Here is a 16,623-nt window from a genome sequence, read left to right as displayed (position 1 = left end):
CATCCATCTGTGCCACAACATCCACTCTGTAAAACTTGGTAAAAGTATGGAGAGTGGAACATGTAGCTGCCCTACAGATTTCCTTGGGCCATGACAAAGCCATGCCTCTGGTAGAATGTGCTTTAAAGAGATTGGTGGCTCTTTACCACAGCCATGGAAATCCACCTGAAAATAGTTGCCTTCAAGGCTTAATTTCCCCGCTTGCTAATGTTGGTCAATACGAAAAGGGGGTTTGAAAGATGAAACTCAATTGTCACCTCGAGATAACAGAAAAGAACTCTCCTCACACCCAGCAATGCTAATACTTTGTCTTATTTCCTAATGCTTGAGGCATGAAATGCTGGAAGTCAGACTTCACACTTCACATGAAAAATAGACACCTTCTCAACTCGCATTCCAAAGGAAAAACTGAGGGACCGAGGAACTGCCCAGTGATCCAAGGATGCAGAGTTGAAGAAAAATATAGATGATGCCTTCTGTATGCTCATGGGTGACTGGAAAAACATAATAACATAGTAACATAGTAGATGACGGCAGATAAAGACCCAAATGGTCCATCCAATCTGCTCAATCTGATTCAATTTAAATTTTAAATTTTTTCTTCTTAGCTATTTCTGGGCAAGAATCCAAAGCTTTACCCTGCACTGTGCTTGGGTTCCAACTACCGAAATCTCTGTTAAGACTTACTCCAGCCCATCTACACCCTCCCAGCCATTGAAGCCCTCCCCAGCCCATCCTCCACCAAACAGCCATATACAGACACAGACCGTGCAAGTCTGCCCAGTACTGGCCTTAGTTCAATATTTAATATTATTTTCTGATTCTAAATCCTCTGTGTTCATCCCACGCTTCTTTGAACTCAGTCAGTTTTACTCTCCACCACCTTTCTCGGGAGCGCATTACAGGCATCCACTACTCTCTCCGTAAAGTAGAATTTCCTAACATTGCCTTTGAATCTACCACCCCTCAACCTCAAATTATGTCCTCTGGTTTTACCATTTTCCTTTCTCTGAAAAAGATTTTGTTCTATGTTAATACCCTTCAAGTATTTGAACGTCTGAATCATATCTCTTATATATATATATATATATATATATATATATATATATATATATATATATATATATATATACACACACCGAGTGTACTTTGTATTTATGTTCAAATATTTTTTTATTATACAGCCCCCCTCCCCCGAAGGCCTGACCCCCCCTGAAGGTCTTCACATTCCCCCTCAAAGGTTGACTCCCCCCCTGAAGGCCTGCACTACCCCTTGAAGGACTGCACTCCCCCCCCCCCGAAGGCCTACCCTCCCCACATCCATTTACCTAATTCCAGCAGGGAGCAGTCTGCAGAGAGGATCGCTGGTACTTTAGCGATCCTTGCAGGTTGCCATAGGCCTCAGGAGCTGTCTTCCCTCTGCCCCAAGCCTGTCTCTGACTTAGAGGAGGGGCAGGACCACGGCAGAGGGAAGACAGCTCCTGAGGCCTATGGCAACCTGTAAGAATTGCTAAAGTACCACCTGCCAACGGCCGTCTCCCATTCGTCCCCTTTGGAGATCCCCACAGGAATAAGGAAGTTAAATTAATAGAATACTTAGGCACAGAAAAACAAAGAAATACTTCCAAGAACTGCCCCATAAGAACTGCCTGTCACAATGCTCATTAGTGGAACTGAATAAAAGACAAGTACAATGGATTTAGAAGGGGGACGATCCGCCCGGGTGCACGGCTTGGAGGGGTGCACAGCCGGCCAGGTCCGGCTCATCCTGCCTTTCTTTTCCCCCGGTCCGCGCTCGGGGCTTGTGCCTGCCTGGTCCCGCGCCGACGCTCGAATGGTGCCGTCAACTCCCGCGAGTCTCGCGATAACCAACAGCACCATTTGGGCGGCGGGTGCGAGCCCCGTGCGCAGACCGGTGGAAAGGAAGGGCAGGAGGACCCGGATGGCTGTGCATCCCTCCAAGCCGTGCACCCGGGGCGGGGGCGGAGGCGGACCGCCCCACCTCGGTACGCCACTGATTGGGAGGTCGATTTTGGGGTTTTTAAAATTGTATATCGGGCAGCATTAGGCCTCGCTCTTACCTCAATCATTACAGGCGCTTCTGTTTCTTGTGATACGCTGAGCTCCGTCCCCCACCGACCTTCACCCCGCCCTTCCAGCACTCTGATTGGCCAGCGTTCTTTAAGAGGCGGGCCAGTCAGGAGGGGAAAAAAAGAGAAGGGAAGAAGGGAACCTGCTGTGCGATCGACTGGGGTCGCCTGAGCGAACGACCTGTCGATCGCGATCGACGCGTTGGGCACCCCTGCTCTAGGGTATACATATTCAGGGCTTCCAGTCTCTCCTCATACGTCTTCTGGCGCAAGCCTCCTATCATTTTCGTCACCCTCCTCTGGACCGCCTCAAGTCTTCTTACATCCTTCGCCAGATACGGTCTCCAAAATTGAACACAATACTCCAAGTGGGGCCTTACCAATGACCTATACAGGGGCATCAACACCTTCTTCCTTCTACTGACTACGCCTCTCTTTATACAGCCCAGAATCCTTCTGGCAGCAGCCACTGCCTTATCACACTGTTTTTTCACCTTTAGATCTTCGGACACTATCACCCCAAGGTCCCTCTCCCTGTCCGTGCATATCAGCTTCTCTCCTCCCAGCATATACGGTTCCTTCCTATTATTAATCCCCAAATGCATTACTCTGCATTTCTTTGCATTGAATTTTAGTTGCCAGGCATTAGACCATTCATCTAACTTTTGTAGATCCTTTTTCATATTTTCCACTCCCTCTTTGGTGTCTACTCTGTTACAAATCTTGGTATCATCTGCAAAAAGGCACACTTTTCCTTCTAACTCTTCAGCAATGTCACTCACAAACATATTGAACAGGATTGGCCCCAGCACCGATCCCTGAGGGACTCCACTACTCACCTTTCCTTTCTTCGAGCGACTTCCATTAACCACCACCCTCTGGCGTCTGTCCGACAGCCAGTTTCTGAACCAGTTCACCACTTTGGGTCCTAACTTCAGCCCTTCAAGTTTGTTCAACAGCCTTCTATGAGGAACTGTATCAAAGGCTTTGCTGAAATCCAAGTAAATTACATCTAGCATATGTCCTCGATCCAGCTCTCTGGTCACCCAATCAAAAAATCCAATCAGGTTCGTTTGGCACAATTTACCTTTTGTAAAGCCATGTTGCCTCGGATCCTGTAACCCATTAGATTCAAGGAAGTACACTATCCTTTCTTTCAGCAAAACTTCCATTATTTTTCCAATAACTGAAGTGAGGCTCACCGGCCTGTAGTTTCCTGCTTCATCCCTGTGACCACTTTTATGAATAGGGACCACATCCGCTCTCCTCCAATCCCCAGGAATCACTCCCGTCTCCAGAGATTTGTTGAACAAGTCTTTAATAGGACTCGCCATAACCTCTCTGAGTTCCCTTAGTATCCTGGGATGGATCCCATCTGGTCCCATCGCTTTGTCCACCTTCAGTTTTTCAAGTTGCTCATAAACACCCTCCTCCGTGAACGGCGCAGAATCTACTCCATTTTCTCGAGTAACTTTGCTAGACAATCTCGGTCCTTCTCCAGGATTTTATTCTGTGAACACAGAACAGAAGTATTTGTATAGCACATTCGCTTTCTCCTCATCACTTTCCACATATTGGTTCCCAGCATCTTTTAGCCTAGCAATTCTATTTTTCATCTTCCTCCTTTCACTAATATATCTGAAAAAATTTTTGTCTCCCTTTTTTACATTTTTAGCCATTTGTTCTTCCGCCTGTGCTTTCGCCAGATGTATCTCTCTCTTGGCTTCTTTCAGTTTCACCCTGAGTTTCTGCTCTCCTCTTCTTGGTTTTTTTTATATTTCACGAATGCCAATTCTTTCGCCTTTATTTTCTCAGCCACTAGGTTGGAGAACCATATCGGCTTCCTTTTTCTCTTGTTTTTATTGATTTTCTTCACATAAAGGTCCGTAGCCATTTTTATCGCTCCTTTCAGCTTAGACCACTGTCTTTCCACTTCTCTTATGTCCTCCCATCCTAACAGCTCTTTCTTCAGGTACTCTCCCATAGCATTAAAGTCCGTACGTTTGAAACCTAGGACTTTAAGTCAGTACTCCTGTCCCTCCTGTACTGGAACTGTACGAGGTCTGTTCAAAAAGTTCCAGGACAGTTTGAATTGTGTGCCAATGGGAAGTTCTATTGAGACGCGCTAGGTGGCATTGAGTAACTTGAAACCTCACAAGTAACCTTATTTTTTTCTGTTTGTTGATATCTTCATCCCCGAGCTTAGCTTTGTGAAAGTGTGTTTTCATGATCAGCTATTTTTCATCATGTGCGACTTCAATGAGCAGCGCTACAGCGTGAAGTTCTGTTTTAAATTTGGGTAAGACTGCTACAGAAACTTATGAAATGTTGAAAGTGGCTTATGGGGAATATATCATGAGTCATGGTGTTTTGAATGGGATTCATACTTCAAAAGTGGCCGTGAATCAGTGGAAGATGATTTGTAAACTGGAAGACCATCAACGTCAACTGATGATGATCACGTTGATCAAGTGAAAGTTCTTGTGTGCTATGGCTTCTTTGTTAGATTACCTTGATTTAAGTAGCGCTTTTGATTTGGTCAATCACGCTATTTTAATTGATTGTCTGGAATCTACTGGCATCTTGGGAAATGTCTTGAACTGGTTTTGGGGTTTTCTGGGTAATAGATTGTACCGAGTGTTTATTGATGGCAGATTTTCTTATCGTTGGATAATCTATGCGGGGTTCCTCAAGGTTCGCCTTTATCTCCCACCTTGTTTAACATTTACCTCGCATCATTGGGAAACCTATTGCAAAGTTTAAAATTAAGATTTTATATCTATGTTGATGATATCACCATAGTTATTCCGTTAACTTGTCTAACAGTTGAGATAACAAATTATATAGCAACCATTCTGAATCAGATTGAACTTTGGATGATTGATTTCAAACTAAAATAGAACCCTGAAAAAACTAAGGGCTCCTTTTACTAATGTGCGCTAGCATTTTTAGCGCGTGCTAAAGATTAGTTTGCGCAAATCACGCGCTAAATGAAAAATACTAACGCAAGCTTTATGAAGGTGTTAGCGTCTAGCACGTGCAGCATTGTAGCGTGCGCTAAAACCGCAAGCGCACCTTAGTAGAAGGAGCCCTAAATTTTTCCTAGCAAGCCCCAACAATAAGATTAAAGAAACATTGATCCATCTGAATGGTTTTGATTATTCTATTGATCACTCTATAAAAATATTGGGAGTGACATTAGATCGGCACCATACTCTGGAACAATATACAGATCTGTTACTTAGGAAATGTTTCTCAGTTCTATGGAAACTCCAAACCATTAAGAAATATTTCGACGAAGTATCGTTCCGCTTGTTAGTTCAGTCATCTATATTAAGTATTTTTGACTACTGTAACATAATTTACTTGGGCGCTTATAAGAAAATCTTTAAAAAAATTAAGAGTGGTACAAAACACTGCAGTTTGGTTGATTTTCAGCCTGAAAAAATGGGAGTATATCAGCCCCTATTACCAAAAACTACATTGTTGCCAATGGAGGCCAGAGTTTTATTCCCAAATCTGCATGTATCTGTTTTAAATCAATCTTCGGCATGTCTCTAGGTTACCTTGTTTCCCATTTCTCCTTGAACTACTCCAATAAGCCTACATGCAGAGTCCACCTATTTACATATCCTACTATAAAATCTTGTCGTTTTAAGAGATTTAAGCACATAAGCATTGCCTCTGCTGGGTCAGACCAGGGGTCCATTGTGCCCAGCAGTCTGCTCCCGTGGCGGCCCTCCAGGTCCGTGACCTGTAATTGGTCCTTACCTAAATTATTCATCCCCTATTCATTTAGTACCTGTACCTTTACCCTTCAATCCCTTTCTCCTTCAGGAAGTCATCCAATCCCTTTTTGAAGCCCAATATTGTACTCTGCCCTGTCACCTCCTCTGGGAGCGCATTCCAGGTGTCCACCACCCTCTGAGTGAAGAAGAACTTCCTAGCGTTTGTTTTGAATCTGTCTCCTTTCAATTTTTCTCAATGCCCTCTTGTTTTTGTTAGCCCGGTCAGCCTAAAAAATCTGTTCTTCTCTACCTTCTCTATGCCTTTCATGATTTTATAAGTCTCTATCATGTCCCCTCTAAGTCTCCGCTTCTCCAGGATAAAGAGCCCCAGTTTCTCCAACCTTTCAGCATACGAAAGGATTTCCATGCCCTTTATCATCCTTGTCGCTCTTCTCTGGACCCTCTTGAGTATCGCCATATCCTTCTTATGGTACGGCTACCAGTACTGGACATAGTACTCCAGATGTGGGTGAACCATCACTCGATACAATGGTAGAATAACCTCCTTCATTCTGGTAGTGATACCCTTTTTGATTATGCCCAACATTCTGTTCGCTTTCTTTGAGGCTGCTGCACAGTGCGCCGCTGGCTTCATTGTTCTATCCACCAATACCCCCAAGTCTTTTTCTAGGCTGCCTTCCCCCAGTACCCTCCCTCCCATCGTATAGCTGTACATTGGGTTCCCCTTCCCCACATGCAAGATTTTACATTTTTCTACATTGAAGCTCATTTGCCATCTCTTTGCCCACTCACTCAGTCTTTCAGGTCTCCTTGTAATTCTTTGCAATCCTCAATAGTTCTGACTCTATTGGAGAGTTTTGTGTCATCCATGAATTTTATAACTTCGCATTTTGTCCCTGTTTCCAGGTCGTTTATGAATATATTGAACGTGTTTAGTCTGCCAGCCACCTCTTTTTCCTCCTTCACCACTCCCTTGAAAGAACTCTCTTTTCAGGCAGCCAAAATGAATGATTGGTTTGGTAAAATTATGGAAGGTGTCTCATCTTATTATTCTTTTAGAAAATCAGTCGAGACACAGCTATTTGACAAATTCGTAATTTAAGTTTTCTACTGTCTTATCAATTATAATTATGTATCTCTTATGACTCGTAAAAAAATTAATATATCTTTTATGACTGTGCTATATTGGCTTGAAGTTATCTTATAGCTATATATTTAAGAGGGGTGAAGGTATTGAGCATGTTTCACCAGTGTGTACTAGAAACTTTGTTTTCTTTTGTTTGACTGTGGATTTTGTTTCCAGTTCCTCCATTTTTTTGTTTTCTTTTATGACTTGTACATATTCGCTGAATGTCCAGCCTTACTTTGTTGTGAACCATCTAGAACTGTTATGGTCTGGCGATATATAAGAATAAAGTTATTATTATTAATCGGCAATTAACTGTTAGAGAATTGGCAGAGGAATGCAATAACTCCATTGGTTGATACCACAACATTCTAACAAAGAAGTTGGGGATATCTTGCATTATTTTCAAAGTTTGTTCCACGGTTGATGACCAACGACCAGAAAAACCGTATCATGATCTGTCAGAATCTTCTTGAGCAGGCAAATGATGACAAAACATTTCTTGATAAAGCGATAACTGGTGATGAACATGAGTCTACGGTTATGATGTGGAAACCAAAGCTCAATCGTCTCAATGGAGAACCAAAACATCGCCAGGATCAAATAAAGCTCAGCAAGTTTCCAAAGATTGTATCCCTCCCAATCCCTGCTAAGGAGATTAGGAATCAAGTGTTAGGGTCTGTATTCTTAAGCCTTAGCACTGCTACAGCTAGCACAAGAAAACTAGAGGTAGGAAAGAGTTAAGGATTTCCCCTCCTCCCCCCGTAGCTTGCAGTCACAAAAATGAAACACTTCTGGAACTGTGTTAGCCTTACTTCCTCATAGCTTAACATTATTATATAACATTCATATAGAACACAACCACACTTCGTATATTAACTTGTGGCTTCCACTGCATTTCATTATTTCCTTCAGAGCTTATCGAAGCACATTCATCACAACTCATACATTCATTAAACCATGGCTCAACTATACTTTCCCCACATATTGATAGCATGTCTACTTCCTGAGTGTCTGGTAATGTTTGTACCCTGGATAGGCTTATCTGCTGGACTGGGTCTTGAAAGTTTCTTAGCCTGGTCTCTTTTGTTAGCCTTTCTTCCTTCAGTGGCTGGAAATGCTGTGGGCTTTTGGCAACTGCCCTGCTGCTTCTGTTCGCTGTTAAGAATGAAGTTCTGCCTCGGAGTGAACTTCCTCTCTCTCTCTCTGCCTGATCTCAGACTCTTCACCTGTTTAACTGCACCCAGAAATTAAAGCTGAGGTTCTCTTTGGCTGTTCCTTAGGCTGCCTGCCTGTTTTCATTAAAGCTTTTCCCGCTGTGTTTTCTAGTGCAGTTTTCTCCACTCCATCCCCTCTCTTGTCCCTACCTAGACCAGGAGATGTAGTACATGGGAATGGATTCTGATTTACAGAATTGTCAAACAAGGGCAAATAAGCTTTTAGGACAGGAATATTTTTGATTCCTGTAGCCTTTTTCTTAAACCTGAGTGATATTATTCCTGTGCTTCTCCTCAGTGACAGGGCATAATTCTTTATTCTCAGGCTGAGACTCGGGCATTTTGTTGGTTTCTGACTTTTCCCTGTCATTTAACCCTATTCTTTGTTTTCTATCTTAATCTAATAGGACACTACCTCCTATCCCATAATTCTAATTTCCTCAGGAGTCTTTCATGAGAAACATTGTCAAATGCCTTTAGAAAACTCAGATATACAATTATACACAACTATAGATATATCTAAAAAGTAATTAAAATCACAAATTTTGATTGCTTATGCCTTCCCATTGGCTCATTCCTGGAGGAAGCCCTTCTGAAGGGATTACAATTATGAGTTGTTTAGAATGATTGTTCAACATTGCATAATGTGATGGAGCTGTTTTTGCTCATTCTTCTTACTAAAGAAAAGCACAAGATCTTGCAGAATGGTTGAAGATCTCCTGTGGACTGAGGTCTCAAGTCTTGTCCTAGATTTTGTTTGGTTGAGATCTGAGCCTTGAAAGGACTACTGTTAAGGAATTCACTTTCTTCTTGCTGATCCACTCTATACTATTTCTTTGTGCTTGGCTTGTTTTCATAACCTATAACTACTGACTTTAGGGGGACTGCTTGACTGAGACAATGTCTTGATGATGCCAGCTAATACACTTTACAATGACGGACATGACACTCCTCCAAGGGATATTCAGATACACTGTAGTTTTCTTATAGTCTTCTCCTAATCTGTTTTTTAAATAAATTTTTCATGGTGTTTTACCAGCAGCTCCATGTTTGATATGTTTAGCTTTGGATTCACTTCATGTATCAAAATGACTTGATTCTTCATCCAGGAATAATCATATCAGCTCAGTTACTGTGATTTGACACAAATAGATTCATTTAACTTGATCTTAAGGTAGCCAAACAGGTTGAAAAGGTGTCAGCAAAAGCTAGAAGGATGCTAGGGTGCATAGGGAGAGGTATGGCAAGTAGGAAAAAGAAGGTATTGATGTTGCTATATAAGACTCTGGTGAGACCTCATTTAGAATACAGTGTGCAATTCTGGAGACCGCATCTTCAAAAAGATATAAAAAAGATGGAGTCGGTTCAGAGGAAGACTAATAAAATGGTTGGTGGTCTATGTCATAAGGCGTACGGGGATGGACTTAAAGTTCTCAATATGTATACTTTGGAGGAAAGGTGGGAGAGGGGAGATATAATAAAAACGTTTTAAGTACCTACATAGCTTTAATGCATATGAGGCGAGTCTCTTTCATTTGAAAGGCAGCTCTGAAATGAGAGTATAAAGTTAAGAGGTGATAGGTTAAAGTAATCTAAGGAAATACTTTTTTACAAAAAGGGTGGTAGATGCGTGGAATAGTCTCCTGGTAGAGGTAGTGGAGACAAAGACTGTGTCTAACTTCAAGAAAATGTGGGACAGGCACGTGGGATCTCTTAGGGAGAGTAGGAGATATGGATGCTGTGAATGGGCAGACTAGATGGGCCATGGCCTTTATCTGCCATCATGTTTCTATGTTTTGGGATTTGTTAAGGCAGTTTTTAGAAAATAAGTTTATTCACGTTTCTTGTGACAAAAGGTGTGAAGACATACAATCTAGATTTTTTTTGGTTCCATATTCTTAATCATTTCTTGACTATTTCTATAATTATTCTTTCATTTTAAATGTAAAAAGTATATTGTGAAGACCAGTGAAACAAATTGCTATTTTAGTGCTTTTTTTTTTAGACAGCAGAACATGAAAAATATATAAAAAGTGTACATTTTTACAAAGGACTGTACATCCTAGTTTTAAGTTCTAAGTGCTTACTCAATCAGTTAGGCTCTCACTCTTTAATAAAAAGAAAAGTAACTGATGTATAAATGTGTGAAAAATGATAAAAACTACACATAAGTTGTTGTTCAAGCAAATACTGGTATTTTCTCAAAAGCTATATTAAAGTACTTTCAATCTTGGCCAATTTTAGAAGAAAAGAAGCTAGAAAGTTCCATATTAAAATACGGATCATCAAGTAACTTGATAGGGCACGTAGACGTTTTTGTTAAACACTTAAGTTAGAAATGGGAATCTCTAATAGTAAAACAGGCCCCATAGTTTCCAAGTCGTGAGCAGAAGTTAATGGGCCTCAACTGCATACTTAATGAAATGAAAAGAAACTTAATTCAACTGCAAGATGTTTACCTATAAACATCATTCTAACAGATGTTTAGCCCCTCCATTATTCTGACCACCTCTCCAAAAGTGAGGGGTATATGACATCATTAATTACAGCTAGAGCTTAATTTGTAAATGAAAAGGAAGTAGAAATGTGGAGTGGATGAAAGGGGCAGGTGGGCCAGGGGCAGGAGCAACAGGAGAAGAGGGGCAGGATCAGGGAGTGATTGTTCTTTGCTGTTCTCCACGCTCACCTTTCAGGATATTTTCCCTACAGGCTGCTTGGAAGAGAAGTGCTGGAGCAGAACATACTCGCGCTCTTAAATCTGAAAAGTGGAGGAATAGCGTTCTAGGCCATTACCCCCAGAAATTAAGTCCCAGCTACAGCCAGCATTTAGATTAAGTAATTCTCAGTATGGGGAAAAAGTTTCTTATAACTATGATTATAAATATCTAAAGGGTCCTTTTACTAAAGCGTGCTGATTTAGAATGCGCTAAATATTAGCACATATTAAATGCTAAGGCGCCCATTATATTATATGGGTGCCTTAGCATTTAGCATGTGCTAAATCAATTAGTGTGCGATAAATCAGTTAGTGCGCCTTAGTAAAAGGACCCCTAAATGAGTAAGTCTTGAGGTGAGAGACAACATAAATAATCTCACTGTACATATACATTTTTTTCCTGGAAAAAAATATTTGCTGTGTTTTCTTACAGGGTGTTAAAACTAAAGATAAAAGTGGTGTCACAATAAAAAAAAAAAAAAAATTTAAAAGTATGCCAGTTGTTACAGGGATCTTATTATAGGCATCATTTACTTTGGCAGAAGTTTATATACACATCATTTTAGAGCAGGGGTTCCCAAACCAGTCTTTGGGACACACCCAGCCAATCAGGTTTTCAGGCTACCTATAATGGTGTGCGTGCCAGCTTCCCTTCTCTTCCCTCCAAAACCGGAAGTTACGTCAAGCCGGCACGCACATTTCGAGCCCCGGAGTAAGAGTTTGCTACGGGCAGCGAGAGAGGGAAGCTAAGGGAGACAGGTCAGCGACAGAGGGAAGATTACAACTTGCTTCGGGCCTTCCTCGCTGCCGGGTCCTGCCTACTTTCTGTCTCCGCGCAAGCAGGATCCGACAACGAGGAAGGCCCGAAGCAAGGAAGAGCAGCAAGTGGAAGATAGGTTAGCGATGGAGGGAAGCTTGAGACTCTGCCGATGGGAGGGATGGGAAGAGAAATGCTGCTGCTGCACCTAAGGGGGGGGGAAAGAAAAGTTGCTGCTGCTGCACCCAAGGGGGAGGGGGGAATAGAAAAGCTGCTGCTGCTGCACCCAAGGGGGGAGGGGGGAAGAGAAAAGCTGATGAACCCAATTGGGGAGGGGATAGGGGAAGAGAAGTGCTGCTGCTGCACCCAATTGGGGAGCGGATAGGGGAAAAGAAGTGCTGCTGCTGCACCCAATTGGGGAGAAGGAAGACCAGGGAAGGGAGGAGAGGAAAGAGATGCCAAGACCATGGGAGGGAGGGAAAGGAAAGAAGCTACCAGATCATGGGGGAGGGAGAGATGTCAGGGAATATGGGGGAGGAGAAAGATGCCAGACCAGGAGGAAGGAAGGAGAGAAAGGAAGAAGAGATGCCAGATAATGGAGTGGGAAGGGGAGATGGAAGGAGAGGAGAGAGATGGGAAGGAGATAGAGATACCAGACCTTGGCGTGGAGTGGGAAGGAAGGAAGGAAAGGAGAAGAGAGAGATGCCAGAGCATAGGGGAGGGGGTGGAGACAAAGGCCGGAAGGCAGTGAGGGGGACATAGGAAAGAGGCACCGAGGACACTAAGGATATAGGAAAGGGCACTAGGGACATAGGAAGGAGGCACTGAGGAAGGAAGGAAGGAAGGAAGGAGGGAGGGAGGGAATAGAAAGGGACAACTGTTGGGCCTGAGTGCAGAGAGAAAGAAATGAAAAAAAGGATGCACAGTCAGAAGGAAATGCAACCAGACACTCATGAAATCACCAGACAGCAAAAATAGGAAAAATAATTTTATTTTCAATTTAGTGATCAAAATGTGTCAATTTTGAGAATTTATATCTGCTGTCTATATTTTGCACTATATTTGTCTATTTTTTTATAGTTATTGAGGTGACACTGCATATTTTAAAGTCATCTGCCTTGACATCTTTGAAAACCCCTCAAATATAAATGATAATTAACATTTTCTCTGTGTATAGTGTGCTTTGTGTTTTTTAAAAAATGTTATGGTTACCATTATGAATAAGATATTATGTGTACATGAAAAATGAATGGAAGAAATTTGGGGCGGGGCTAGGGTGGGGTTGGGGCAGGACTGAATATTAATAGCTGTCCCGTTTTGATGAAAAAAATAAATGGTCACGTTAGCTATTCTGTACCCTTCACAGAGTAAGTTCATGGCACAATAGTAGTAATATATGTGAAGGGGCATAATCAAATCATAAGTCGAAGTCTGATTTGGGTGTTTGGCACTAGACGCCCAAAGTTGGCAGTGGGAAAATGCCCATTTTTGAAAAATACATCTAGAATATTTTTTCCTGAAAATTGGCTATCTGAAAGTCCAGAAGTCTATCTTTATACCACATTTTATTTATTTTAATCTGCCTTTATCCAAGGTGGCTCACAGTATTACATACATATTTCAGGACTTGCACAACATAAAAATCCCCTACATCAGTAAAAATCATAAGATTATGTCATCTCAGCCTATAAATTACATCTCAACCGCTCATTTACTACATTACTTCAATCAGCACAAATCTAATAACCTGCAAAAAAGATGATATTCAGAAAGTAAAATATTAACTCAAGAAGCAGAGTATTAGCTTAAAAAAGCTTGAACAAACAAATTAGTTAAATAACTTTCTAAACTGCAATAGATTTCTACAAAACCGTAAGGTACCAGACAATGCATTCCACATTAATGGCCAGCTATAGAGAAACATGAATTTTTTTCCCCAAGTCCCAAACATCCAGAACAAGACCATTAGGGGCCAATCTTGTAATGGACTGGCCAACAAAACATGGCAACAGAGCAGTGGGGCAACTTACAAGGCATTGCTGTGAACTTCAGAAAAGGGTGCCCGGTAAACATCTCACCAAAACTCCCTTACAGGTTATGGTGAGCCCCCCCTAAAACACCCCAAAAACCCACTATACTCACCTGTCTACAACCCCAATAGCCCTTATGGCTGCACATGACACCTATATGGCAGCAGAGTAGGATTTTGGGGGGGGTTTGGTGGGGGCACATGTTCCACTATAAATGTAGTGGTTAGAGTGTCTTATGGGCCTGGGTCCTCCTCTATATGGTTCACTACCCAACCCCCAGGCTATTTAAGACACCTGTGTGTAGCTCTACTAGGCTTTCCTATATCAGGTGCTGATGTTTTGGAGACAGGTATGTACTTTTTTATTCTGATCTTTGTGGGGGTATGAGGGGGTCAGTGAACACTGGGGGAGTGTGTGTGGGTGTTTACTTTGTCTCTGCAGTGGTTATCTGGTCACTTTGGATACCTTTTTGGCACTTATACTTGTTTTTACATCGTCTAACTCACAATGTTCAAGTTTTATCCAGGATGTCTAGTAAAACATTTGATTATCCATGCAGGATGACTAAGTCTAGGTCGGCCCCCATCCTGCCCTAATCACTCCTCCAGATATGCCCCTTATAGCTCTGGGCACACAGTGGCATTCAGAGGCATAAAAACTCCCACGGCATGTCCAGAAAGTTGGTTTGATTATCGGCACTTGGGATAATCTGTCTTTTAGATCGTCCAAGTGCTGACTTTGGCGGGATTTTAGACATGTTTAAGTTTTGATTATGAGCCCCACAGTGAACAAGGGCCCAACAAGTCCATTTTCAAAAAAAACCCATTGAGCAGTAATTTTATCTGGATAGTTTGAGCCAAATTTCAGCCAGATCTATACAGCTAGGTTTGATGATGACAATTCATCTAAACTGAGCAAGGCAAAATTTGATGATCTAGATTCAGGCCTGCTGTCTTTTTAGGTGATTTGTCCATTAAATTTAACACAGTTGGTAATGAAAATCTACATTGACTCTCTACATGAAAACCAGCCTCATGAAAGCCTCCAAAGCTGCCCCCTTTCATGACAAGCTAAATGTGTGCACTTTGTGAAATGGGACAAACTATAAGGAAACTATTAGAGTATTGTTTAGTGAACTCCATAAATTATCTAGATAAAACCTTTTGAAAATCAATGCTTATGCATTACATTATTGGTGCTTATTTTATTGGAATCAGGATGGGCTTACTTTTACAGAGGACTAGTCCACTGTACTACCAATCAGAAATATTTTGCCAGCACTGTGCGACCTATTTAGTGAGCTAGCTAGCCATTTTACACAGCTTTTAGTGAAGGCTAACAGCAAGTGCATGCTAACTGTCTTTATTAAACAGATAATGTAGGACAGTGTTTCCCAAGCCAGTCCTGGAGTACCCCCTTGCCAGTCAGTTTTTCAGGATATCTACAACGAATATCCATGAAATAGATTTACATACAATGGAGGCAGTGTGTGCAAATCTATCTCATGCATATTCATTGAGGATATCTCGACAACCTGATTGGCAAGGGGGTACTCCAGGACTGGCTTGGGAAACACTATTGTAGAAAATGTTAAGTGAAGGAGTAAGTGGGAACTGTACCTTAGAGTTAACTCTGAGGTCATTACCTCACAATAGCTGTTAAAAGGGCAAATACAATGTAGACTAATTAATCTCATCAGATCATCTGAAGAGTCAGTCTGTAATATACAATGAACTATGCAAGCTGATTTAAACTTAATTCGCCTCCCAACTGATAACCAATGAAGATTCTTATACGCTAATGCAACACTTTCCAGTTCTGTTATCCGCTAAGAACTGCTTTTTTGGCTATAACGGACTAAATGATGTAACTGGTAAAGTGTAAACTGAAGCTTTCTCTTATCACAAAACTCATTTTACCTTACAGGCTGAGGCAACCACGGTGCCTGCATTATTGCAGGCGACACAGAATATTTCATAACCATGTCCGTACCTAAAAAGAACAAAAATTAAGTCAACAAAATGAATGCACTCATTAGACACTCTGTAAATCTGTTATAAGGGGATAACATCTGTACAATGGTTACAGAATAACTTATAAGTCCACTTATGGCCATGCTCTTTTAATGATTTTTACTCTAGAAGAGAAATGTAATAAATCTCTATTTACAATTATAACCCATACATCCTCAAAGGATAACTTTATAATCAGCTTGGAACAGCATTTTACACACTCAAGTGTTTATAAAATTGCTGGAGGGTTATATGTGCACAGAAATAGGCATTCAGAAACACAGCATCAACTTTTATGCAATTTATTATGCACAGGTATTGATGGGAGTAGGGATTGCTAACTATTTTATATTTCATGTAATATGTACTTAAATGCCCATTCTTACTAGCACACAAACATGCACCTGCCTCAGAGTAGATGTAACTTTGCAGGCACTTTTGGGCATGCTTTATTATAAAGGCTTGGGGGGGGGGGGAAGCTGGTAAACTGTGTTAGGGCTTTATTTGCCCTTTAACATGACTTAAAGTCTCAAACTCAACCCCTTTGCAGGGCCAAATTTTGGATTTGTAGGTACTTGGAGGGCCTCAGGAAAAATAGCGGCAATTCTTATGTTCTTATGTTAGTTAATGTCTTATTAAATAAATGACAATTTTGCATAAGATAAAACTCTTTATAGTTTATACCGTATTTTTCGCTTCATAAGATGCACTTTTTTTCCACCCAAAAGTGGGTGAAAATGTCGATGCGTCTTATGCAGGGAAGATACTTTTTTTAAAAAACACCCCACACCTACCCCATCGTACCTTTTTAAAGGCCCGCGCTAAATACGGCTCTCCCTAGCATCTGTGTTCCTACACAGCGTCCTCCGGATTCCCCCCTTTAAAGCTAATTAGGCTCGTGATGGGTGGGGGGTGGTGTCCTTACC

At 41.5% G+C, this 16,623-nt stretch overlaps 1 protein-coding gene across 3 annotated transcripts in view; it reads right to left on the bottom strand.

Annotated features, from left to right (window-relative positions):
* ELP2 (elongator acetyltransferase complex subunit 2) overlaps positions 1 to 16,623 on the bottom strand; it is a 189,028-nt gene that overhangs the window by 29,948 nt on the left and 142,457 nt on the right. For all 3 annotated transcript variants that reach the window (XM_033929590.1, XM_033929587.1, XM_033929588.1), the window contains exon 17: positions 15,605 to 15,677. In XM_033929590.1, the coding sequence (XP_033785481.1) occupies positions 15,605 to 15,677 (73 nt within the window). The remainder of the gene's footprint in view (positions 1 to 15,604; positions 15,678 to 16,623) is intronic.

This window comes from Geotrypetes seraphini, chromosome 2 (genome assembly GCF_902459505.1).
Source record: "Geotrypetes seraphini chromosome 2, aGeoSer1.1, whole genome shotgun sequence".
In the NCBI taxonomy this organism is placed as follows: domain Eukaryota; kingdom Metazoa; phylum Chordata; class Amphibia; order Gymnophiona; family Dermophiidae; genus Geotrypetes; species Geotrypetes seraphini.
Note: the sequence above shows the minus strand (reverse complement) of the source record. Positions and strands in the feature narration are given on the sequence as shown.